This window comes from Rana temporaria, chromosome 1 (genome assembly GCF_905171775.1).
Source record: "Rana temporaria chromosome 1, aRanTem1.1, whole genome shotgun sequence".
NCBI classification, from domain to species: domain Eukaryota; kingdom Metazoa; phylum Chordata; class Amphibia; order Anura; family Ranidae; genus Rana; species Rana temporaria.
The window spans coordinates 283,464,078-283,491,798 of NC_053489.1; the positions used below are offsets into that span (position 1 = coordinate 283,464,078).

The 27,721-nt window shown below is 42.5% G+C and overlaps 1 protein-coding gene across 3 annotated transcripts in view; it reads right to left on the minus strand.

Annotated features, from left to right (window-relative positions):
• LOC120943174 (annexin A1-like) overlaps positions 1 to 27,721 on the minus strand; it is a 111,535-nt gene that overhangs the window by 9,356 nt on the left and 74,458 nt on the right. For all 3 annotated transcript variants that reach the window (XM_040356338.1, XM_040356320.1, XM_040356328.1), the window contains exons 7-10: positions 27,157 to 27,236; positions 19,232 to 19,288; positions 19,070 to 19,145; positions 14,124 to 14,219 (exon numbers count right to left, since the gene is read on the minus strand). In XM_040356338.1, coding sequence (XP_040212272.1) covers positions 14,124 to 14,219; positions 19,070 to 19,145; positions 19,232 to 19,288; positions 27,157 to 27,236 — 309 coding nt within the window. The remainder of the gene's footprint in view (positions 1 to 14,123; positions 14,220 to 19,069; positions 19,146 to 19,231; positions 19,289 to 27,156; positions 27,237 to 27,721) is intronic.

Sequence of the window (27,721 nt, forward strand, 5' to 3'; positions counted from 1 at the left end):
TGCGTCCTTCCCTCTGTCTCAAACTCCAGCGGGTGGATCGCATCGAGTCGCAAAGGTGAGCCGCCCTTGGCATCTTGGCCTCGGTAAGTAACGTTCCTGACAGGGGGCCATGTCTTTCTGTACCTCTCATCTTGATCTTTCATTGTCAGAGTGAGATTCTCCATTTGTTGGATTTCTGCAATTCTTGCAAGCCATTGTGCTCTAGATGGAGGATTTTTACATTTCCACAGGACTGGGACACACGCCCTTGCTGCCACCAGCAAATGTCTCAATAAAGAGTTTTTATATTTTTCAACTGAAATTGGGATATCAAACAATAAATATTTGTCCGGGTTCTCTCCTAGTCTTATTCCTGTTATTAATTCTATATTTTCACCTACCATTTTCCAAAATTCTTGGATTTTCACACATTCCCAGAATATATATAGTATACAGTAGTTCCTTCTGCTTCCTTGCATCTCCAGCACTTTTCTGTTATTTGGGGATATATCCGATGTAGGACTTTTGGTGTTCTGTACCATCTGGTAAGGATTTTGTATCCCCCCTCCTGGTATCTGCTTGCCACTGATGCTTTATGATTATACCTCAGAATCCTATTTATCTGCTCCTGAGAAAATACTACGCCCAGATCCCTCTCCCAGTCCCTAAGAAAGGTGAGTTCCTGTGGGGCTTCTAATTCAGTTAATTTAGCGTAAAAATATGACAGAGTGTTTTATTGATTCTCCTTTCAGACACGTCTCTTCAAAACTTGTCAGTGATCTAACTTCAGTATACGTGTTAGATTGAGTTCTGATATAAGCATTTAATTGCATCTTCCTTAAGAAATCTAATTCTGATGCTATTTTATGTTCTATCTCATTGTTTGACATTAACTGATTATTCCTAGAAAAATGAACAATCCTACTGATGCCTCTCTGACGTATTGCTCTAAATCTAGAATCTATAAGGCCTGGCTGAAAAGCCGGTGTACCCAAAATTGGGGCCATCGGACTAGGGTACCTTGAAATATCTGTTTTTTTAAATATCTTTTTGATTGCTATTAGAGTGGCACCTATTGTCGGGTGTTTCCTCACTTGATATCTCTCCTTCTGGTATCCATACAAATCCCTCTAAGGGTATGTCTATTGCTGCCTGTTCTGTTTGAACCCACGGTTTCTTCTCGCCTGTCCCACACCACTCCACTACTCTACCTAAATGAGAGGCTTCATGGTATCTCACTGGATCCGGGACCCCAATCCCTCCTTTTTCTTTTGGAAGTGTTAAAATAGTTCTACGCACTCTTGCCGGTTTTCCTGCCCAGATAAACCTCAGGAACCTTGATCTCAAAACCTTCAGAAAATTGGGGGGAATCTTAATTGGTAATGTTTGTATGAGATATAGGAGCTTTGGCATCACATTCATCTTTACAATGTTTGTCCTTCCAAACCAGGTAAAAATTTCCCTGTCCCATCTCTGGAAATCCAGTTTAATCTGTCTCGTTATTGCTATATAGTTAAGCTCATATAATTTATTCAGATTCTTAGATACTTTTATCCCCAAGTAATTTATATGGGAATCATTCCATCTAAAGTCAAATTGTGGAGTAATCATCTGTAATACTCGCCTATTCATTTCAATCCCCATTGCCTCTGATTTCCCGTAATTCACTTTGAAATTGGAGATCCCTCCATACCCACGCAACTCCGCTAATAATGACGGTAAAGAAATAATAAGAGAAGTTATAAGAAAAAAAAAAATCGTCTGCGTACGCAGCAATTTTCTGTTCTTTTCCCTTGATGGGTAAGCCCTTAATGTTTGAATTAGCCCGTATTTTCCTCAAAAATGGCTCGATTATCAGAATAAAAATAGGCGAAAGTGGGCATCCTTGACGTGTGCCATTATAGATAGAAAATGGTTCCGAAACTCTCTCCCCTACCTTTACTCTAGCCTTAGGACTCAAGTATATTTCTGTAATCCACCTCATCATCCCCTCTCCCAGGCCTATATGTTGTAGAGTTGCTTTCAAAAACATTCCATCTACTCTGTCGAATGCTTTTTCCGCATCCGCGGAAACTAGTACCATTAGTCTGTGTTGTTTTTGAGCTAAATAGATCGCATTTACTACCCGCTGTGTGTTCTCTCTTCCCGGCGTAAATTCTACTTGATCTGGATGTATCAATTCTGAGATATGCTCTATTAGTCTCATAGCAAGAATCTTTGTAAATATTTTAAGATCTACATTAAGCAGGGAGATCGGGGCGGTAACTAGAACACTGAGAAGGGTCTTTTCCTTCTTTGGGGATCACTGTTATATGCGCTAAAAGAGTCTGTCGGCATATTTTTTCCCTTTGCATAGTGAATTGTAAGCCGCTATAAATCTTGGGGCCAGTCTCTCAGCAAACAGTCTGTAATATGACAGAGTATACCCATCCGGGCCTGGTGCCTTCCCCAATTTCAAATTAGTAAACTCATCTATACTAATTGGGGTGTCCAGTTCTCTTATAGCTTCTTCCGATATCTTTGGCATTTCTGATTCTCCAATATACCTCTTTTTTTTTTTAAATCAAAAGCAAGTTTATTGACAGAAAATAAATTACAATCACATATACAAACAGTCCAATGGCATTTGCAGCACAAGGGGAAGATAAAAAAGCTACAAGCACAAATAAAATAACATAAGAGTGACATTCTGACTAGGTGTACATACACAGTAGTGAAATGCTTCATGATGTTACAGGTAAGAGACAAGAAGGACAAACACTGTGTAATACTCTGCTGCCCGCGAACCAATGGATAATGTAAGTATGAAACTCGACTGTATTCCCTATTATTCCTAGTCGACAAATAATCAACAGATATGTCAATAAATCCAAAACAGAAACAATACAAAAACAAAGAAAAATATAACCGCTGTATCCCACCAGTAAGAAGTAGGATCCCAACCATCAAACATAGCAGCAGAAGAGGAGCCACCACCACAACACCCCCCACTTACTACCTCCAGCAACAATCATAGTACATTACCTACCCTGCACGCTCTCATAGGGAACATATCACATCTGCAGTAGCCTGTCTCTTACTAACTTTACAGGACCTAATCCCAGAGTTTCTAACCATGGTTGCCACATTGAATAACATTTCTTCAGAACATTACGGTGTTGGTATGTAAGCTTCTCACGTATTAACAGACTATTGACCGAGTCACCCATTGTCCGCCCGTCAGTACTCGGAGTAATCCAGAGCCTCGCAATTGCCTTGCGGGCAACATAGAGTAAACATAGAATAGCAACATGACCATTCAGTGATAGTGAGGGTAACTCCAAGGCACCAAGTAGGCACACAACCGGATCCTGCAGGCCTGGTAACTGGAACACTTGTGAGATAGTGTTGAGGACATATTTCCAATACCTGAAAAGTTTTGGGCACTTTCACATCATATGCAAGAGATCCCCAGTGTGAGCATTACATTTTGGGCATAGCAGTGAATCTCTAAGTCCCCATTTGTGAAGGCGGGCCGGGGTTCTATACACTCTATGTAGAAGATAGAGATGAGACAGCCTCTGCGATGCGGACACTGACACTAGAGGAGCTGAAGTCAGACATAGCTCCCAAGTGTCCCCATCTATGGGCCCCAGGTCACGTTCCCATCCTCTCCTACAGGGGAGCTTACTTGCGTCATGCGTGGAATTAAGTAGTCTAGCATATACCCTTGAGATCATACCCTTCATATCATCCATTGACAATACATCCTTCATCAAAGGGTGCACAATCTGCGCAAACGAAGACACTCTACCCTCACATTGTATTGCATGCCTTAATTGGAGATATTTATAAAATTGGGAATTATGTAGGGAAAACTCCTCTTTAATGTCCGTGAAAGATTTGAACACTGTACCAGAGTATAATTGTGCTATGTAATGAACCCCTGCTTCCTCCCAGGGGCCAAAACCCTTAAGTTTGAAAAGCTCCTTAAAATATTAATTCCTCCATAATGGAGTGAATGGACATACCCCTTTCATTTTAATGAGAGATCAGACGTATTTCCATAGGGTGTTCAATAGTCCAATAGTAGGTAGGGTATTCGTAAGGTGCGTAAAGCCTGCTTCCAAATGTGTCAGAACTGGAAGAGTTCGCAAGCACCAGCAGGGACCTAACTGGGTCAGACTCGTCCACCACCCCCCAATTACCTAACTGTTGAAGCTGAGAGGCTATAAAAAAATATCTGGCGTGAGGTACCGCCATACCACCCTGGTCCTTCGCCAATTGCAAAGAACGCAGACTGATACGTGCCGGTTTGTTACCCCAAATCAAGTCCCTGACCTGGGCATCTATTCGGGAGAACCATCTGTGCATTATCCAAATTGGAGCATTGTGAAAGATGTAAAGGAGTTGAGGGGCCCAAACCATCTTAATTAAGTTCACCCTCCCAGTAATTGAAAGTGGCAGTTTTCTCCAGGCAGAGCATTTCAGCCTAAATTTCTGAAGTAGCGGAGACATGTTCCGATCAAGGTATTGAGTAGGGTCCGGGGTCACCTGTATGCCTAAGTAACGGAATTCATCAACCACAGCAATATCTTTTGCACAGTCAGGCAAGGGTCCCAGCAAAGGATCTAGGGGCATAAGCACCGATTTATTCCAACTAATGCTGAAACCCGACAGCTGACCGAAGTCAGCTATCAGGCTCATCACATTTTGTAGGGACCCAACTGTGTCTCCCAGGTAAATCAGTGTGTCATCTGCGTATAGGGATACAACATCCTTCCGCGAACCCCTTTAAAATCCCATAATGTCCTATGACTCTCTAATATGTATGGCCAGAGGCTCCAGTGCGAGGGCAAACAGGGGCGACAACGGGCACCCCTGACGCGTGCCCCTAGCGAGTCGGAAGGACTCTGACATGTCGTTGTTAATGTGTAGTCTTGCCAATGGGGAATTATATAGCAGCTGAACCCATTTTAAAAAGGAGGGACCCACCCCAAACCTAGTCAGTACTTCCCACAGATAGGGCCATTTCACACTATCAAACGCTTTGGCTGCGTCCAAAGAGAGGACCGCCCTATTGCCCAAGTTGTCAGTAGGGACCTGCAGATTTAGAAATAGCCTACGTAAGTTTTGGGACGTAGATCTCGTGGGAATGAACCCGGATTGATCCTTATGTATCACTTTTTGAATACAACCAGCTAACCTATTCGCCAGAATCCTGGCTAGCAACTTAACATCGAATGTGAGAAGCGAAACTGGTCTGTACGAGTCAGGTGAAAGAGCGTCCTCACCGGGTTTCAACAGTACCACTATAAGGGCCTCATTCATAGAGGAAGGGAGAGTCCCATTCTCAAAAGCTTGATTGTAAACTTTTAGGAGGATCAGGGTAAGTTGTGTTGCATAATGCTTGTACACCCTGACGGTAATCCATCAGCCCCAGGTGCCCGCCCATTTTTTGCATGAGCCAATGCCTCCAATTAATTCCTCCTCCGTCAGGGGGGCATTAAGCAGGGCAGAGTCCGAAGTGGACAAGCATGGCATGGGGTATCTATCCAAGAATGTACAGATGCTGTCTCAGGTAGGCCTGACCTTAGATGAGTAAATATCCTGAAAAAACTGTTTAAATACATCAGTGATGGCTTTAGTAGAGTAACAAGGTGCCCCACGGGCATCAGTCACGGACACTATATGTGAAGACGACTACTGTGACCTAGCTAGTAGTGCTAACCTATGTCCCGTGTTTTCCCCTTCCTCAAAGTGGCTTTGTTGTAGAAAAAAGCGCTTGTTCTCAGCTAATTGCAAAGATAAGTCCCTAAGCATGGATTGAGCCGCAAGCCACAACCGTTTTGTGTCATCAGAGGGGTCAGCGGCATATCTGGCCTCTGAAGAACGTGCCTCCTCCAAAACTGACATCTCCCATTCTTTAGTAGAAGTTTTAATCTGGGAAATCACTCTAATAAACTGTCCCCTCAGGTATGCCTTAGCAGTCTCCCAAACCACATCTATAGTCGTGGAATCTATATTATGTCTGAAAAAAGTCATAAGGATTTCCGGTATCGGGTCAGGGTTCGATATAAGTGACAGCCAAAATGGATTAAGTTTCCAAAGTGTATTGCCCCTTGATGCCCCAAATCGAATATCTATCGACAATGGGGAGTGATCCGAGACCTGTCGGGGATGATATTGTGATGAGTCCAACAATAGTAGGAGACGGTCGTTCCCCAACCCCAAATCAATTCTGGATATTCCCCCCACTGAAGCAGACTGACATGAATACATCTTAGTATCTGGGTTACGTATCCTCCAAACATCTGTGAGGCCTAGTTCTAATAACAAGCGGGCAAATGGGGTAGGCCCACCACGCCTCTGCGCACCATCCCCCGTTCTGGCAGAGAGCCTGTCCTTAGCGTGGTCAAGATAATTGTTAAAATCCCAAAAGGCCAAGACCGGTATGCCCGGGAAACGGGCAATAAAGTCCGTTAATATTTTCAGGAGACTAGCCGAGAAGGGTGGAGGAATGTACAGCCCTGCCAGAATACATTTAGTCCCGTAAAGGGAACATAAAATAAAGACATAGCAACCCTCTTGATCAATTTTTACTTCTATTGCAGAAAACTGCCTAACAAGAAGGCTCACCCCCCTCGAGTACACCGAGAAAGTACGGAAAAATGGAAAGAAACTGCGCTAAAATATCAAAGAAAGAAGAGAGAAAAGAACCTGCAACGTAGTCACAGGGGCAGATTCATATACAATGGTGCAGATTTGCACCGGCGTGGTGCATCATTTTTAGACTACACCGGTCCAGCGCGGAGAGGCAGTTAGGTGATTCAAGAAACTTTTTTTGTCTACGATGCCCCAGCGGGGCGGATTTTAGACGGCGTAAGGCGGGGTAAGGCCAACTGGGAGTCACCCTATGCTAATGAAGTGCCGACCGTGGCGCAGGGGTCACGCCGGGGCGCATCTTAGACCGCACATGCTCAGTGACATCCAGGGGTAAATGCCCCAATCTGCACATGCTCAGAACTGCGCCCCGGCGTGATCCCTGAGCTACTCCGACCCACTACCAAAGCCCAGTCCATGAATCAGCCCAGACTTCCGCCCTGCAGGTGCAAATGTACTGAAGCTTTTTTTTTTCTAAGCTAGGTCGTTTGCATTGTGGTGGGGCAGTTATGGCTGATGAGGAATCCTCAGGTGGGCGGATGACCAATTTCAGCCCAGAGGAGAGGGCTGTAATTATTGAGGGCCTCTCCCAACATGGGGACCGCCACTATGGGCCACAGAGTGGCTGCCCCTGGCATGTTGGCACACAGATGTGTTGTCCAGCAAGTGTTGTTGCTCAGTTTGTTTGTAACGCTGCTGCTTTAGCTGCTCTCCAGCTGACCTCTGCAAGTTTGGTGCAAAGTTACCCCTGCTTTTATGAGGTGTAACTTTGCACCGGAAATTTCAGCTCCGCTCACCGGGAGTAGCCTGCGCCGGTCAAGCTTAAGTTGATGAATCGGCCCAAAAACCTCATTTGCATATTTAAAACAAAAAAACCATGGCCACGCCAGATCGGACCAGCGTAAATCTGCACCAACGCCGCGCCGGCGTGGAAAGGTTACACCGAGGCGATGAAGTCTATTTGGAGGCGTAATCTGGTTCTCTGGGTAAGGCGCAGCGATCCGCCGGCGCAAATCTGCACTTACGCCGTGCATCTACCAAAAAAACGGTGTAAGTGCTTTATGAATCTGGCCCAGAGTCTATTCACTCCGAGAGCTGCGATTACCATGTAAACAATAGATAGAACAGAAGAAAAAGATGTGAGAAGAATATAAATCGCGCTAACTCTAAAGCAGAAAACACTTGTTGAAAACACAAAATTATGAATTTACAAATAGGTGATATATGATGATATATATAGAACTCACTACTATATCAAAAACATTGGGGTTTGATGTCCACTAGGGTGCACTATACAGCAATCTCAAAAACCCTCCAGTAATAATGAAAAGTGATATAATGGTGACTAATACATTTCGATCAAGAAACATATATATATATATATATATATATATATATATATATATATATATATATATACACAATAACTGAAAATAAAATATAGTTAAAAATAGTTAAATAAAAATAATAATAAAAAAATTAGAAATTGTAACAATAAAAGTCCATAAATATTTAACAGATGAGATGTCAAACACCTGTGTATTTGTGCCACATTTCAGATTAGTTGAAAAGCGTGTCCAAAAGAAAACGGTGATGTATCCTCCACCAGACTATGGATTGGCTCCTTACCAGATTTCCACGATCCCTTATGACAGGGGATCATAAACAGCATGTATTAGGTAGTCACTCCCAGTCTCGCAGTTCAGACATATACGGTCCTAATGGGTCTCATTCACAAGTAATTTCACTGGCATCAATGCCCACCATGTAAAAATCACCTTGAATCTGATACAAAAAAATTGGGTTTTTGGGACTTTAAATGAGATGCGTTTTTAAACAAACAGTAGTATAAGTAAAATAGTAAACTTTTATAACCAGGCTCATACTTACCACCCAAACAGCAAGCCAAATTTAACTGTCTAACTGTATATGTTAAAAGCAGAGGATTGGTTGCACACATTTGCAGTCCTAACTAAACTTTTGGGGCCAGATTAACAAAGAGTTACGCCGGCGTATCAGTAGATACACTGACGTAACTCCAAATCTAAGCCCGTTGTATGTTTAAATGTATTCTCAAACTGAGATACACTTAAAAATGCCTAAGATACGACGCCCTGCGCCGTCGTATCTTAGGGTGCAATATTTACGCTGGCCGCTAGGTGGCGCGTCCATTGAGGTTGGCGTAGAATATGCTAATGAGTAGTCACGCCGATTCACGAACGTACGCTTGCCCGTCGCAGTAAAGATACGCCGTTTCCGTAAGCGATACGCGGCGTAAAGATAAACATGCCCCCTAGGTGGCGTATCCTATGTTAAGTATGGCCGTCGTTACCGCGTCGAAATTTTGAAATTTAACGTTGTTTGCGCAACTCGTCTGTGAATAGCCCTGGACGTCAATTACGTTCAGGTCGAAACCAATGACGTCCTTGCGACGTCATTTAGCGCAATGCACTTCGGGAAATTTTAGGGACGGCGCATGCGCATTAGGTTCGGCGCAGGAACGCGCCTAATTTAAATGCTCTACGCCCCCTACCCGGCTGATTTGAATTACGCGGGCTTACGCCGGGGGATTTACGCTAGGCCTCTGCAACTTTACAGGCAAGTGCTTTTTGAATCAAGCACATGCCCGTAAAACTTGCGGCGGCGTAACGTAAATGAGATACGTTACGCCGCCACAGATCTACGTGAATCTGGCCCACAAAGTCTCCTCAATGGAGGCATATAAAGATTGATGGGTAGATGGAGGACAGGTGACTAGGGGTGTGTCCCCCCTCCACCTGGCACAAATACACGGGTGTTTGACATCTCATCTGTTAAATATTTATGGACTTTTTTTGTCACAATTTCATTTTTTTTATTATTATTTTTATTTAACTATTTTTAACTATATTTTATTTTCAGTTATTATATATATATATATATATATATATATATATATATATATATATATATATATATATATATATATATATATATATATATATATATATATATATATATATATATATATATGTTTCTTGATCGAAATGTATTAGTCACCATTATATCACTTTTCATTATTACTGGAGGGTTTTTGAGATTGCTGTATAGTGCACCCTAGTGGACATCAAACCCCAATGTTTTTGATATAGTAGTGAGTTCTATATACATCATCATATATCACCTATTTGTAAATTCATAATTTTATGTTTTCAACAAGTGTTTTCTGCTTTAGAGGTAGCGCGATTTATAGTCTTCTCACACCGAGAAAGTAGCATGGTATTGATGACAAAACTGTCTCACAGCAAATTGAGGTGTAGAAGTCGGGGGAAGGTGAGTCTCCTGCAGACATAGGACATCCGCGTTCACCCGCTTGATCGTGCGGAGCACCACTAAAGCCTCGTACACACGATCAGTCCATCTAATGAGAACGGTCTGAAGGACCATTCTCATAGGTTACGTGCCTACACACCATCGGTTAAAAAAACGATCGTGTCAGAACGCGGTGACGTAAAACACAACGACGTGCTGAAAAAAAAACGAAATTCAATGCTTCCAAGCATGTGTCGACTTGATTCTGAGCATGAGTGGATTTTTAACCGATGGTTGTGCGTACCGACGATCGGTTTTGACCTATCGGTTAGCAATCCATTGGTTAAAATTTAAAGCAAGTTGAAAACGGTCCATCAGACCGTTAACCTATCGTGTGTACGAGGCCTAAGCGCTTGACAGGATTGATCAAACCCAGGACATTCCAGGACATAATTCTGGTTATCTTAGACATTTTTTCACATAAGAAACAAAAACAAGGATAACAGTAATAGACCCAAAGTGCTGTGAGTTATTGAAACAGAGTAGGCCCAATAAAAAGACATGACATGGAATAGGCAGGTAGAGCAGTCACGAGAGAGCCAGTGGCTCTAAGCAGCATTTGGGGCGTCAGTAGAGGTGATCCAATGATGGGGTATACAAAAAGGTAAGAAAACTAAAAACAAAAAGTAACAGGCCAACATGGCCAAACTAGTATGCCACAAGGCCACTGTGAGGTCTGGACCAGACCATCTTGGAGGCAACAGTGGAAGCGCACATAAGCGTCTTAACTTCTCAACAGCTAGAACAAGTAGCCCTGGTGTTAGAAAGAGGTCCATACATCAACAGTTTCTCCGCCTTGACAAGTTCTGCTTTTACCCCTTTAATGTCTGCAGTGAGGCCTGTTAGGGAAACGTTACATGTGTTTATTGCTGCCAATATGTCTCTGAGTGAGGGTTTACTGTCGGCGTTAGGGCTGGAAGGGGCATGAGACCTTGTGGAGCCACCTTCAGGAGTACTCACTGCGCTCCATGGGAACCCCGATCCGCCTGCATCCTCCATGGGGACCGTGTCATCGGCATCAGACGTGCCTCCGGATTGGTCTCCAGGCACTCCAGGCTGAGCAGTGAGGTCCACGGCCAGCGACATGGAGAAAAGTTTCTCCACTCCCTCTCTGTGTCTCTCCTTAACCGTGTGTTGGGCCAGGGCGCCATTTTGGGCCATGCTGTCTGCGGTCCAGGCTGCTTCTTTACGGCGGACATCTGGTGAGTATCGGGCCGCGAGAGGTATTGGGACACTCGGGGGACCTTCCAGAAGCCAGTGGGCAGTGAAAGCAGTTAAACTGGGCTGTAGATCAGCATAAGTTAGCGGAGATTCGGCGGAGAGAGCTGAAGGTGCGTCCGGCTACATCCGCTGCCTGGCCACGCCCCAATATACCTCCTTGACTCCTCCAGTTTCTTTTGAGCTTTTTCTAGGATAGGTTTACCTTCAAGTTGATATAAATTCTCATAATATTCTTTAAAGGCCTGTGCTGTTTTCAAAAGGAGTATTAACAATTCCATCTTTTTGTGTTTGTATTTGGTTAATCTGACTTTGCGTCTTTTTTTCCTTAAGAGCGCTTGCTAACATTTCCCATGGCTTGTTCCCAAATTCATAAAACATCAGTCTCCCTCTTGTTAATTTGGCTTTTGCTTTGTCAATAAGCAAGAGACTACCCCCTTAGTCTCTGCTTCCTTTGGGAACCCATGGATATGAGCAGACCTCTTATTACACATTTATGTGTTTCCCAGATACCAAAGGGTGATGTATCCCCTGTCTCATTGATTTAAAAAAAAATCTAATTCCTGTTTCAGTTTCTCCTCATATTCTTCCTCTTTAACCACTTAAGACCCGGACCAATATGCAGGTAAAAGACCAGGCCCCTTTTTGCGATTCAGCACTGCGTCACTTTAACTGACGATTGCGCAGTCGTGCGACGTGGCACCCAAAGAAAATTGGTGTCCTTTTTTCCCCACAAATACAGTAGAGCATTCTTTTTTCTTTTGGTGGTATTTGATCACCTCTGCGGTTTTAATTTTTTGCGCTATAAACAAAAATAGAGCGATAATTTTTAAGAAAATGCAATATTTTTTACTTTTTGCTATAATAAATATCCCCAAAAAATATATAAAAAAATATTTTTTCCCTCAGTTTAGGCTGATACAAATTCTTCTACATATTTTTGGTAAAAAAAAAAAACGCAATAAGCATTTATCGATTGGTTTGCGCAAAATTTATAGCGTTTACAAAATAGGGGATAGTTTTATTGTATTTTTATTAATATTTTTTTTTACTACTAATGGCTTCCTCCTATTTCAACCGTACAGCTTGTGGACGCGTGATCTGATATTGTGAAGAGTCCTATATCAGCTTTTTTCAAGGAGGTAATCATACTTTGAGATAACAACACATAGTCAATTCTGGTATATGTGTTATATTTCGCTGTAAATAACGTATAATCCCTGTCCCGTGCGTGAACAATTCTCCATCTATCTATCAATTGCAACTCTTGAAGGAGTTTTTTGCTTTTCTCAGTCTGACATATGATAGATGGTAAGCACCTTTCGAGGAGTCTCTCAGCGGATCTAAGGCTATATTTAGGTCACCCCCAATCACCAATGCTCCCTCCTTATGTTGTTGTACCCTCTGTAAGTATAACTCCAATGCATTTACTTGATCTGTATTTGGTAAATATATATTGACCAGTGTGACCTTCTGATAGCCTAGAGTTCCCTTTACTGTCAAAAGTCGCCCTTCGTCATCCATAATTACCCCAGCCTCTGTCCATGGTATCTGTTTGGAAATTACAATAGAAACCCCAGAGCTTTTTGAAGTTTGTGATGTGCTATGATACACTATTGGGAATCTATGATCTGTAAGTCTTGGGATCTTGTCCCTTTCCGTTTCTTGTAGGAAAATCACCTGGGCCTTAGATCTCCCTAGTTTCGTCATCAGTCTTACCCGTTTTTCTGGGATATTCAATCCTCTGATGTTATATGACATAAATGTTATCTCCGTCATTTCTATGCTTACTGATTATGGCAGCAGGGAAAGGAGAAGAATGGACCAGGATTCAAGGGGACAAGGGAGGGGAAGAGAATGGAGAAAATAAAAAAAAAGACCCACCCCCCCTCCCTCTCTAACCCCACCTCCTTTAAGTTAGGAATATGTCTAGATGCGATTCCGGATCTGCCCTATATCCCAAGGAGCAAAAAAAAACAAAAAAATCCAAAACCCCCCAACGCCTCAGACTTATCCTCCACCCAGAGGAAAGACGTTTATTTTGGTGGATGTGGTTGAGCAGAACAGAATCTGCACCAAGCGATCCAAAACCCTACACTTTAGTTTTCTATATGACCTATATCATAGTCTCTTCCTCCCCCTCATTGGTAAGCACACATGCAGTCAAAGTATGCAGAGTTTTCCCCAAACAGTTTTTAGCCTTGGATCAGCTGTTTTGTGCTTGGTGGCAATTAGACCAAGTTCACTTTTGATGCAGTTAAATACAAAGCGCACAAAATCTGCAATTCCAATCACCATATTTTTTTTTTTAAACACACACACACGACAATGCCATTGACCAATGTCACAGGTGTTTTGGGGAATTTCGAACACTGTCTCATATGCATTTAACCACACCAACAACCCTGAGTGGACATTGAACAGGGTCTCTTTACTCTGCATTTGAAGTGCAACGTTAGACTTGATAAACCACATTTTAAAAACCATGGCAAGAATTTGCAGTGAACCACAAAAAAAATAGGGGAAAAAATGCTGTAATATAAGAATGCTAAAATGTATATAATTTTTTTTGTAGGATTAGAGTAAGGTGTATGATTAACCAGTTATACCACTTAGGTGCTAATAATCAACTTCATATGTAGATTGAAACAGTCATTAATTGAACTGTGTATTAGGCTTAAATATGGGTGAGGAACAGCCAAACTCTGCTACTAAGGTAGGAGGTTGTGGAAGAGTTTCATGTCACAGGTAATACACCATGGCAAGACTGAGCACAGCAAGACAAGGAAGTTCTACCTTTAGCTGGGGTTTAATACTGCCTAAAACACCCAGGTTTACAATACATGTTTAAATCAAACAATGACACATCTATTGTCTACTCATACAGCATTTGTACATAAACATTTGTATCCAAATAATAGCAAATCACTTACCAAGGGATATCAGAGTGTTTTCAACGTCTCCCTTCATTTGAAGATCTGTAGCCTTGGCCATTTGATTTTTGTTGTTTGAAGCAAACCTGTTTAAAGCTAAAAGAAAACAGAAATTGTATGAGTGATATCTGCAGACTAAATACTGCACCAATATCACAATCATATGTAGTTGTTTACGAAAAGGTGATAACATGGGTAGTTATTGGCCAGAAGGGACCCAATAGTTTAAGGCCACATTTATTGCAGCAAAGGAAGAACTCAGGGTCAGATTCACATAGAAGAGCGGCGGCGTAACGTATCCTAGATACGTTACACCGCCGCAATTTTTCATCGCAAGTGCCTGATTTACCAAGCACTTGCGATGAAAACCTATGCCGGCGGCCTCCGGCGCAAGGCGGGCCAATTCAAATGGGCGTGTGCCATTTAAATTAGGCGCGCTCCCGCGCCGGACCTACCGCGAATGCTCCGTTTCTGAACTCCCGCCGTGCTTTGCGCGAAGTGACATCATTTTTTTGAACGGCGACGCGTGTAGCTTAATTCCGTATTCCCGGACGGCTTACGCAAACGACGTTATTTTTTAAATTTCGACGCGGGAACGACGGCCATACTTTACACAGCAATACGATTGCTGTGTAAAGTTAAGGCAGCAAAAAAAACTACTAACTTTGCGACGGGAAACTAGACTAGCGGCGACGTAGCGAACGCGAAAAACCGTCGGGGATCGCCGTAACTCCTAATTTGCATACCCGACGCTAGTTTACAACGCAAAATCCCCCCAGCGGTGGCAGCGGAATTGCATCTTAAGATCGCCGTTGTATCTCATTTGTGAATCTGGCCCTTAGACTCTGCTCAATGCATGTTGAATTTCCAACATTAAAAATGCAAAGTTCCATCTTCAAACTGTTACTAATACCATAACATTGATGGGCATCAACTCATCAAACTTTTCTCATCTACTTAGAGTTCATGTACCTGGAACATACATACATAGCTTTTTTAATCTCAGAAAATAGGTGCAGGAACTCAACCATGACCCCCCCTCCCCCCCCCCACACACACCCTCCAAACAGCATCAAATACTAGGTGTGGTCATATTTTACTAACAGTGGGAGGGTCTTAAAGGGGCATTAAATACCAGAAATTCATTATGTACAGAGTGCATGGGTGCGCTATGTGCAGAGTTCAGGGGCGCTCTGCATACAGACTGCAGAGTTCAGCCTTCTTTCACAGCTGTTTACCTCTCAAGGAGATTAGATATGTGGGAGCTGCTGAGAGACAAGCTGTCACTTGTAAACATAGAAGTCAGACTTCTGTGTTTACAAGTGCTAATGCTGAGCAGGGAGCAAAGGGCCTGAACCAGAGGTGGTTGAACTGAGTTCAACCAACTTCCAGCTGAAAAAGCCCTGTGTGTGTGTATGTATGCATACATCCCTCCCAACTTTTTGAGATGGGAACGAGGGACTCCTGTAAGCAAAAGTATGTAGGCATGGGACACGCCTCCTACCACGCCACTTTAAAGGAGAATTATACAAATAAATGGTTTGTTAAACCGCAAGTTCTTTTTTTTTTTTACCACTTGTAGTAATATGCACAGAATAGGGACCCCAGTATGACATGGGATCAAATATTTTAGCTTGAACTCACTAGTTAAAAGAGTTAACACATTTTCTGCATATTTCTGTGTAGTTAGTTTAACCCCCCTGGCGGTATTCCCGAGTCTGACTCGGGGTAAGATTTCTGTACCAAAAGCGGTATCCCCGAGCCAGACTCGGGATCGCCTCGCAGCAGCCACATACAAAGTTACTTACCTTGTCCCTGGATCCTGCGATGCCTCCCCGCTGTGTGAGCGAGCGGGTCCTCGCTCGATTCACACAGTGTCCCTGTGTGCCGCTGATCTTCGATCCCTGCGACGTTACGATGTACGGGGCGGAGATCGGCGCCAAATTCAAAAAAGTAAATAAACACACTACATACAGTATACTGGAATCTTATAGATTACAGTACTGTATGTAAAAAATACACACCCCTTTGTCCCTAGTGGTCTGCCCAGTGTCCTGCATGTACTTTTGTATAATAAAAACTGTTCTTTCTGCCTGCAAACTGTAGATTGTCCATAGCAACCAAAAGTGTTCCTTTATGTCAAAAGTGGTTTTAGAGCAGCTAGAAAACAGCGATAATAAATTATAATCACTTGCAGAATTGAGCGATAGCGATTTGTGGGGAAATTCGTCATAAAAAAATAAATAATGACAGCGACAATTCTGCAACTGAGCAAATTTCAGTGATTTTGAGTTGATTACATTATTGAATATTTTTTATTATAATTATATTATTATTTGTTATAATTATTATATTATAATTTATGATTTTGTTTTTCAAACTTTTTCATACCCGGCATGCCTACTAGACTCTTGTTTGGACAGATTTACGTGAGTTATTCCTAAGGATTACAGGCCTACAATGTAAAACACCAAATTTCCTTGCAAAATAATGGTACCGCTTTCAGCACCTAAAATCTGAAATAATCATACCGCCAGGGAGGTTAATTACTTTATATTCGCTTTTGAATCTTACAGATGCAGCAATTTAGAAATCAGATGAAAGGTTGAGCTGTGGGAAACACTTTTTGAATGATAAAAAGTGCATTTTATATACAGCTATTCAGATGAGACCAAAATTTGTGACAAATGATGACTAAAGAGGTACAGAGGGACATTGTTTCAAATCGGGGACAGTCCCTCAAAATCAGGGACAGTCGGTATGTGTTTTTCAATGACTTTGATCTGTATTGCCAGGACCCGACAATTCATGAATAGCCGTGAGTTTTAATGACTTTTTCCTTTAGAAATTTCATTTTGTGCCGGGACAGTTCTAAACACGGAAAACATGCGCTACTTTACAGGCATACTATACACACACCCCAGGTACAAAATTTTTAGGAATATTTCACTTTTATTGTTTGTGTCCCAGTACACAGCTCCGGCTGGCGGCATCACTCCCTGAGTTACTTCTGCGTATCACGGGCTCCGGCGCTGTGAACAGCCGGAGCCACAATGACGTCACTCCCGCACATGAGCCACCGGTAATGGCACACACGTGACACTGCTTCAGGGCCAATGCCGTTGACACATGCCGATACAGGTGATATCTCCTAAACGGTGCAGGTTTAAGAGATATCTGGGGTAGCTACAGGTAAGCTTTAATATAGGCTTACCTGTAGTGAAACACACACACACACAAAGTACTGTTTTCCTAAAACAGTCCATAGATGAGTCTTTTCTTTCAACCACACAAGTCATAAAACAATGATTAGCATTCCTGGCTATAGCCTGCACATTAAAACATCTGACAGGGTGACTGTACAGAAGTAAATTAGGAGATCGACTTCTATACAACCACAGTGCCCATACATGGATTGAAAAATTTGGCTGGTCACTGCTGAACTAACAAACTTTTGATCCATGTATGGCTGGCATTACACTTCATATGTCTCTCCATGCAGGTCTATTATTCAGTTTTCACAGATTGGCAATTACATCAAAATACATAGAACAGTTAGATGGAGCGCCTATAATCTGTATATGAAATACAATTCTAAAAATCTAGATAATTTCAGCAGTGCTAAGACCCTTTACCCAATGCTGAAGGGTAAAGATGAAAAGCCCCCTCTTATATGCCGGCTTAGAGGATCCTTTCCCCAGCAGTCAATAGGAAGATTATTTCAGTAGGGATTAATCACAAGAACTGAGGCTGTGCATGATGGGAGACCCCTGAGGCAGAGAGGAGCCATTTAAAATCAAGCATAAACCTATGAGAGGTCGCAGGCGGGGTGATCTTATATTATATATGTGAATACATGTGGGGAAATCCTTGGGTATTAAGAATATTGGGCAAGACCTGCATGAAAACCACATCTATAGGTTTACTGTGATTTTTTTTGGAATGGTGTTTGGTGAATTCTAATGTGTATATTTCACACATTTTATTTGGTGAATTTTCTTATTTGGTGCTGTACTACATGATTGTCTGATAATTATATTTAACTTTGCATATATTAAATATATATTTGGAATGTATTGTGACCTTTTTCTTGGTTTTTGATTTTTTTTTTGGGTGGATACATGCATCAGTTTAGCAGCTAAGCTTGTAGGTGGTTTCAGTATGCATTGCACATGCCATTCTATTTTCTTCCAATTTGTTTTTCGCACATTTGTGTTTTTCAGTAAATTCATTCATAGTTCTGATCCCTGAAGTCAGGACAGTTGCGAGTTACCGTTGTCCTCATTTCAGTTTTATACATTTATATGAATTGGAGTAAACATATTTAAAGCTATTCATAACAGATCTGGGCAGCACTCTTTATACAGGTGCACTGTCAGATCAGGACTTTTCTGGGTTTGTTTACTTACCCCCACCTGCAATTTCTGCTGCCATTGGGGAGTTGGGGGATAAAAAAAGAAAATGCAGGTGGGGGGAGGGGGGGGAGTGTAAGAAAACCGCACAATCCGACAAAACTTTTATAGAAGCTGTCAGCTGTGTGTACAGACACCGACAGGAGGGAGGAGCTGGAGTGAGCACTTCAGTGCTCAGCTGTGCTTTCACCCCTCCCAGTGCAGCTCCTGTATTTCTGTGATTACCGTTACTGACTTCTGAATACAGGAGAATGCTTTGAGGGGGAGAGAGAGAGCACAGCTTCCCGAGCTCTCTACTGCTCTCCTCACTGCTCCAAGCACTTTCATCTGACAGGAGTGTTGATGCAGCTGTCACTACTCCTGTCAGCCATATAGTTAGAATGGCAGTGCCCCCATTCTTGCAGTATACAATTGTGCCCAGGGGAACCACCCCTCCTGCCGACCTGTTGTCCCAGCCCTGGATTTCAGAAACTATTGGTAAACAATTACAACTCAATGTGTATTCACTGAAAGGATTCTAGTTTTGTACTTTACCTAGTTGAAGCTGGATAAAGCTCCTTGAGCTGAGAATATTTATGAAAATGGCTGTATCTCTCGCTTCAGAAAGAGCCTGCAAAAATTGAAAATAAGACTTTAGCAAATCAGATCTATTGTACATGGGGGAAAAAAGAAAAAAATCAGTGGCCACTTTATTACCCTGGCATCATTGTCAGCCTGCTCATTATTCACAGGTGCACTTTCGTTACGTTCACCCTAGAAAAGTGTTAAACATAAGTTAAATGCAAATGCATGTACAACATGGAAACACTTGAATTAAACATAATAGGCTACAGCTTCCCTTAAAACAAAGTATACTTTTCCCTGTGCATATATACACGTTTCAACACAAACACATTTTACCCAAATTGTTAAAAAAAAGGATGGAGGTATATGACTGACTTTTTAACTACTATTCATGAACTTATATTCTTAATATTGATGGCCGACCTTATTTTTGGTCTGTATTTAAAAGGATTTATAGATATACTAATATTTACTTAGCCTCTTGTTACACACACACACACACACACACTAACTATTGGGTTCATTCTAATGCGGTCAGGTTCTGTGGGACTATCTGCTTTTTTTAACCTGAGAGCTGCGATGTGCACCAGTGCTCCCTTCTGCACCTTAATATGTCTACACAATCTCGTTTACCTCCTGTTTCTCCAATAGGAACACTTGCATGGTGGGTTCATGTAACACTTACCATACACCATGGCTTTATTTCTTCTGTGCACCAAGGTTATGGTTCATCTGCAGCACCACCTAGCCACTGTCACTCTTTCTCCATAGTCACCATATGGTTATGGAATATACAGGGTGGGCCATTTGTATGGATACACCTTAATAAAATGGGAATGGTTGGTGTTATTAACTTCCTGTTTGTGGCACATTAGTATATGTGAGGGGGAAACTTTTAAAGATGGGTGGTGACCATGGCAGCCATTTTGAAGTCGGCCATTTTGAATCCAACTTTTGTTTTTTCAATAGAAAGAGGGTCATGTGACACATCAAACTTATTCAGAATTTCACAAGAAAAACAATGGTGTGCTTGGTTTTAACGTAACTTTATTCTTTCATGAGTTATTTACAAGTTTCTCTTTGTTTACAGCCATTGACATGGCGCCGAGGTTAACACGTGCGGAGTGGATAGAAATTGTTTTTATGTCTGGTGAACGCAGTAACCGGGTCATTGTAGCAGATTTCAATGCAAGACAGCCTACGAGACCACCCATCTCCCATACTACAGTTAGCAAACTGCTTGCTAAGTTTCGTCAAACTGGTTCAGTGTTGGATTTGCCAAAATGTGGACGCATGAAATCTGTCACTAATGAAGAAACATCAGTGGCTGTCCTAGCTTCATTCAGCAAAAGCCCACAGCGTAGCACTTGCCGCATGTCACTGGAGAGCACATTGAACACATTTTATAAGTGGTCAGAAACTTGTAAATAACTCATGAAAGAATAAAGTTACGTTAAAACCAAGCACACCATTGTTTCTCTTGTGAAATTCTTCAATAAGTTTGATGTGTCACATGACCCTCTTCCTATTGAAAAAACAAAAGTTGGATTCAAAATGGCCAAATTCAAAATGGCCACCATGGTCACCACCCATCTTGAAAAATTTCCCCCCTCACATATACTAATGTGCCACAAACAGGAAGTTAATATCACCAACCATTCCCATTTTATTAAGGTGTATCCATATAAATGGCCCACCCTGTATATATATATATATATATATATATATATATATATATATATATATATATATATATATATATATATATATATATATATATATATATATATATATATATATATCCATGTTAACAGCTACAACAAACATTATAGTTACATATTTTAAGCCTCGTACACACGATCAGTCCATCCGATGATAACGGTCCGAAGGACCATTGTCATCGGTATACTGATGAAGCTGACTGATGGTCCGTCGTGCGTACACACCATCAGTTAAAAAAATGATCGTGTCAGAATTCCGTGACGTAAAACACAACGACGTGCTGAAAAAAATGAAGTTCAATGCTTCCAAGCATGCGTTGACTTGATTCTGAGCATGCGTGGATTTTTAACCAATGGTTTTGCGTACTAACGATCTTTTTTGACCTATCGGTTAGGCGTCCATCGGTTACATTTTAAAGCAAGTTCCTATTTTTTTAACCGAAGGTTAAATAACCTATGGGGCATACACACGATCGGTTTGGACCGATGAAAACGGTCCATCAGACCATCATCCTCTGGTTAACCGATCATGTGTACGAGGCCTTACTGTTATAGGTATTACTCTGCATCAGATTATAACATGGAGACCCCTATTTCTTTGGGGCTATGCGTGCCTTTTTCCATGGGTCTGTATGACCACAGCTCCCAGGACAGACACTCATCAGCCCTCTTTTTCCAGTACCGCATGTTGAACTTGAGGCCATGTTTGTAATTATGTAAGGAGTAATATGTAATATTTTTGCCATATCAACCATCACATGATACAAAGTACAAATCGGCTTACATTATGTGTCAGTTCTTTATGACGACCTCAGTGGTTGTACATTGATGAAATGCAATATGGTTCATGGTAACTATGTGAAATATATTAAAATATTTAAAAATCTCTCAATTGGAATGTGCCATTTTAGGTTTTTACCTAAATAGGTCATGTTATCATTTATCGTTTATCTAGTCATGTGCCTCATTTAAAGTCCCAATCCCCATTTGCTACAGATCTAGGTCTGGAAGCGCACAACTAGTTTGTCATGCGCTTCATTTAAAAGTCCCACTTTTACACTTCTAATCAGATTGGTCCCATTCAATAAAGTTCACACTGCACTAGATGCAGAAAAAAACTTTGGGAAAAACATTGGTAACCGTTTTTACAAGCATTCTGCCTAATTGACCTTCGATCCCCTATAGTAAGGTCCCAACAGGGGAATTAAACAATGCCTCATCTTTGGTATTAAGAGGAATAGTGTCCCATTGATGGGTGTTAGTGAGAGGAATTGTGCCCCATTGTTATTGCAAAAGAAAGCAGAGGCCAGGGAGCTGAAAATAAATGCTGCAGGGCGAGACACCTCCCCTTCACACGTGAACAGATGTGAGGCTGTCAATCTGCTGGAGGTCTCTTCTGTCAATCTTTTTACCTCTTGGTGTCAGGAAAACTTGTCATAAATTACTCATGCTGAGGGGGAACGAGGCAGCAGACAAACACTTTGTGCTCTGGATTGAGAAAAGTACACACTATAGAGGAATATGCTTTGTTCTCATGTCTGAGGTTTACAACCACTTTAAAGGTGGGTGTAATCAACCAAACACAAGGGTAAAGCATTGTTCCTTTGTGTGTCCTTATAATGGTGCAGTACAAACAAGTATACCGTCTTTGGCACAGATTTATGGATAAGTGCAGTATATGCAGAATTGTAAAGTACTGTGGTAATGCACTTGGTAACCAGAGAATGGCTTTAGCTAGTAGGGGTAGAGTTTAAGCTGTGTTTAGCACATACCACTTCAATGGCTCCACATTTTCATTTCAAACTCTGGAGTATTAGGCGATAACCAAGAAGCCAGCCCTAAGCTGTCCCTACACCTGTCAGGTCACCTGTGGCCAGGTGACAAGTGCACCCCGTTGGGGTCAGGGATGCACCACAGGGTAGTGAACCCTGTAGCCAACTGCTGCAATCAGAGAGGAAGCGTGAGCCGAAGATTCCCCAGGGCGCGGAGTCTAAGACCCAGCTTTGTGTTCACCAGAGCCTCTGGTGGTGAGGATGGCCTTTGCCGCAGCTGGATCCAGGTCGCGACCCCTGGGGTCCCCAAGGTCACGCTCCGCAGGGAGAGAGGGGAAGCAGCAACCAGGACAAGCGATAGTGATGGGTAAACTGAGGTCGGGGCAACAGGCAGACAAGGGTAATCAAGGAACAGGCCAAGGGTCAGGGAAAAAGGAAAACAGGAGAAGTCAGAGACGACCAAAAAATACCATAAAGAAATCTTTATAGCCAAAAAAATCATTTTTCCAGTATCATCACTAATGCCCTAAACCGCCCCCCAAACTTTTCAATATAGTCACCCAGACCATGAACCCAGTCTGTCTAGGAACCCCTAATACTGATTCACAAGAATTTTGCAATGAATTATCAGATTATTTCATCAGCAAAATTGAAAAAATCCGTGAAAGTATTCAGCAAAATACAACCTTCATCAACCCCCCCCAAAATCACAAACCTAATACCCACATAAATCCGCCGCAATCATCGAATTTCACTCTAAAACCCATTTCCATCGATGCCACTAAAAATATCATCGGGACTCTGCGAAATAGCACAGCGCCTAATGATATCATCCCCACTAAACTGCTGAAAGAATGTGCCGATATTTTGGCACCAGCTATCATGCAGCTCATAAACCAGTCATTCAAGGAGGGCATGGTGCCAACCTTGCTGAAACAAGGTATAATCAAACCAATTCTAAAAAAAAACACCCTCGACCCCAAAGATCCAAACCACCGTCGTCCCATAACAGGCCTAAATGTCTTCTCCAAGGTAATGGAGAAAGAAGTTGTACAACAGCTACAACACCATTTAGACACCCATAAATTACTCGATCCATTCCAATCCGGTTTCCGTCCTGGTCACGGGACAGAAACAGCACTGCTTAAAATATGGGATGATGCTCTCGAGGCAGCAGACGAAGGAGAATCTTGTCTTCTAGTACTGCTGGACCTAAGCGCAGCCTTTGATACGGTAGACCACAAATTATTGCTGACTCGGCTAGATGAAGTAGCCAGAGTTGTGGAATGTGATTTATCTTGGTTCTCCTCCTTCTTGGAAAACCCATCACAAATAGTGAAATTGGGCCCTTTCACTTCTGAAAAACGCACGTGGTCATGCGGAGTCCCTCAGGGATCCCCCCTGTCGCCTGTTCTATTCTATATCTATCTCTGCCCTCTTTTTGAAATCATCAGTAATCAGAAGTTACTTTATCACTCTTATGCAGATGACACACAACTGTATTTTCGTATTTGCAACAATAAGGATCATTATCGCGGACTAGAGAAATGCCTTACTTTGATAGAAAATTGGATGACAAAGAGCTATCTTAAACTCAACGGCTCAAAAACAGAAATTCTCCTGTTTCACGCCAATCAAAAGAATCATCCCGCAACAACATGGACACCCCCGCCCATTCTGGGTCAAACCATCGCCCCTAGCACCAAAGTCAAGAGTCTCAGAGTCATCTTCGACACCTACATGACAATGGATGCACAAATAGGGGCAGTAGTCAGCGGATCGCACCATCTGCTGCGCCTACTACGCAGACTCACTCCATTTATTCCAAAAGAAGACATAGCAGTCGTGGTGGGAACGATTATCAAATCCAGACTTGACTATGCAAATGCCCTCTATCTCGGACTCCCAAAGTACCAAATCACCCGTCTCCAAGTTGTTCAAAATACGGCCGCGCGACTTGTGACTGGGAAAAAAACATGGGAATCAATCTCACCTTCACTGAGATCCCTTCACTGGTTGCCAGTAAAAGACAGAATCACTTTCAAGGCACTTTGTCTAACGCATAAGTGTATTCTAGGAAATGCCCCCCAATATCTATGCGAAAAACTAAAAGCTCACAACCCCAATCGCGTTCTGCGATCCACCAACCAAAATCTACTCCAGATACCCAAAGCCAGATACAAGTCCAAAGGAGAAGGAAGATTTGCGGTCCAAGGACCCAGACTATGGAACACGCTCCCAACCAGCATCCGATTGGAGGAGAACCACTTGGCCTACAGAAGAAAGATCAAAACCCATCTCTTCTGAGGGCCCAGGGAATGTATACCAAGCGCCCAGAGGCGATTCAGTTCGCATGTGTTGCGCTATATAAGTTTCTCACTCACGAGCCAAAGTCGGTACACAGAAAGGTAAACTAGCACACGGCAGAGAGGAACAAGCTACAAACAAAGTTGAACAGCACCGCAGACTGGCAGTGCAGTGGTTAATATAGGCTTCCTGGGATGGCCTGGGTGGAGCCATACAGGGAGGAAGGTGATAAAAGACAGCCAGAAAGAGGGTCAGGCCTCTAATGAACACATGGAGACAGGTAAGCTGCCAGACTGTATTGCATATCGATGACAACACCTGAGGAACCTTTCCCCATGCTTAACACTCTCCCTTATAAGCAGGTTCCTGTCCCTGACATTCACTCGCCAAAAACACCCCAATATGATGTGGGTTTGCTTATTTAAAAATGGTTCCCTCACCCAAAATGGCCACTAAAGTTCCAAGAATTCCGTGTCCAATCAGACCACTTCTACTCTTAAGGCACTGTGTGGAATCCCTAAGGGTTCAATACCTTTGATACTTCATTTCACCTAATGGCACAGAGCCACCTACAGGCATAAGGGCCAACAGCACCTGCCTACAACTGTCTTTTAGGATTTAAAAAATAAATAACAAATAAATATATTGTAACACTACCCCCGGAGGAGCTGCTGGTTGTTTTGGGTGGCACATTTACCTTGTGGCCCTTCCGAATTCCTAGGGGTGAATGGTGCATATAGCAATAGTAAGGGAATGTCCACAACAAGTGTCTTTGCTGTGCTCTTTATTACCCAGCTGGGTAAAAACAATGAACTGGTGATGAAAGGGATAGAGTTTGCAGGAAGAAGGAGAACAGCAGATTCAGGCGTCGTATTTGGAACAGTCATGTTCCCATATATAACACTTTGCGTACCACTCCTGCCTGAGTGGGTTTAGTGTACCTGGACAGGCCACTCTCACTGACCTGGCAGCCGAAGTATCACTCGAACCTTAGTAGAATAAAGTCTCTGCCACAGACCCTCCTGAAATAGACGTCAGGGAGACACCTCTGCCACAGGATCTCTCTGATTGCAGTTACGGAGGTACTCCTCCTTAGGTGAATTACGCCAGGATCTCCTTCTTAATGTTGCCCAGGTACTGACTGTCAGGTGATCAATCCTTCAGTGTCCAGCTACCCTGATCCCCGGTGGTTTGTCGAAAATTCTTTTGGATCGCCAGCCTCTCATTGGCGCTCCTCAGACGGACTCCCCACTGAACAGCTATACCGCTTGGGATCCTCAAAGGTGGGAACCCAGTCGATCAGTGGGTCCCCGTCGCTGCTCAAATGTTCCGGACCAACATGGTCCTGGAACCAGGAACACCGCGTGGCATGCACGCCCCAGCTAGGTAGACCATAACGCCGGGGTGCTGTAATGTGGTCACCCTAAAGGTGGGTGCCACACTGGACGAAGAAGAACCAGAACCAATGCCGTCTGCCCCATAAATACCCTCCCCAGCATGCACAGCAAGGCTCAACCCTCCTGATTGGCTGCTGGGGAAGAGCACCCAAACCTTGACTCCACTGCTGTCATCTACTGCACAACACAGGGGTGGGAAGAACACCCCAGCACAACAGAATGAGCCCACAGCACAGCCAAGCTGAGACAGAGACCCTGTTTTGAACATAACAATTTGGATCAGAGTTTAACTACACTCTGATCCCCCTCTAAATTTAAATAGCACCGGTACTTCAAAGTAACCAGGCGCTACACAATATATATATATATATATATATATATACACACACACACACACACACACACACACACACACACACATGCATTAGGGTTTTGTCTTTTATTTCCATTTTAAACTTAATGGGTTGTGTTACAAGGTAATCGTTTACAAGTCACTTTAAGCCCTGGTTCACACTGGGTACGATTTGGAACGATTTGAGATGCATCTCAAATCGGCGGCAATTGTCGGCAATGGCACTGTCCTAATCAGTGCGACGCCGCATCTGCGATTTCAAAAAGTAGTTCCTGTACTACTTTTTGCGATTTCGGGCCGCGATTTACATTAAATTGCGGCCGAAATCGCGACAAATCGCGGCAAAATCGCGGCCGCGAAAGCATTTTACCGCGATTTTGAATTCGCAGCAGTGTGAACCTAGGCTCAAGCACAGAATTCTGTTAAAATAGAATATCCACATACCTTGTAAATTTATACATACAAAAGCAATACAATCTGATTAGCATAAAATGCACAGATCGAATACCTTAACGAGTACTAGAAGAACTTTTTGGAAGTCTCCAGATGTGTCAGAAGCAACATCATTAGCAAGATCTGTCTTAAACTCTGATGGGAAAAGAAAAAAAAAAACCTTGCTTAATGATGCAACCAGCTGTGCCCCAATGTAATCCAACATGCAGATGCTAATCCTACAAGTCAATTTATTCTACCTATTTGCACACCTTTCGATGATTTAGATGGTTGCCATGAATTACTGTAGTTTACCCAATTTGTCATGGAAGTGACAGTGCTTCATAAGAAAACATCTTGCAATATTTAGCAATTGGCTGGGGTAAAAGCCTAATGGTACTATCAAAGTTTATAATGGCTCCCCAGTTAAAACAGGCAAGGAGCAAACAGTGGATTCCTTGACATGCACACGTCATACTCCATACAGCCATGAAACTTTGTTATGGCTGGTTAAAGATTTGTATTTATCAGTTGTGATTGGTTAAAGGGTCACTAAAGGAATATTTTTTTTTGATGAAATGACTGTTTACAGGGTATAGAGACATAAAAGTTAACTGATTCCTTTTAAAAATGATTAAAAA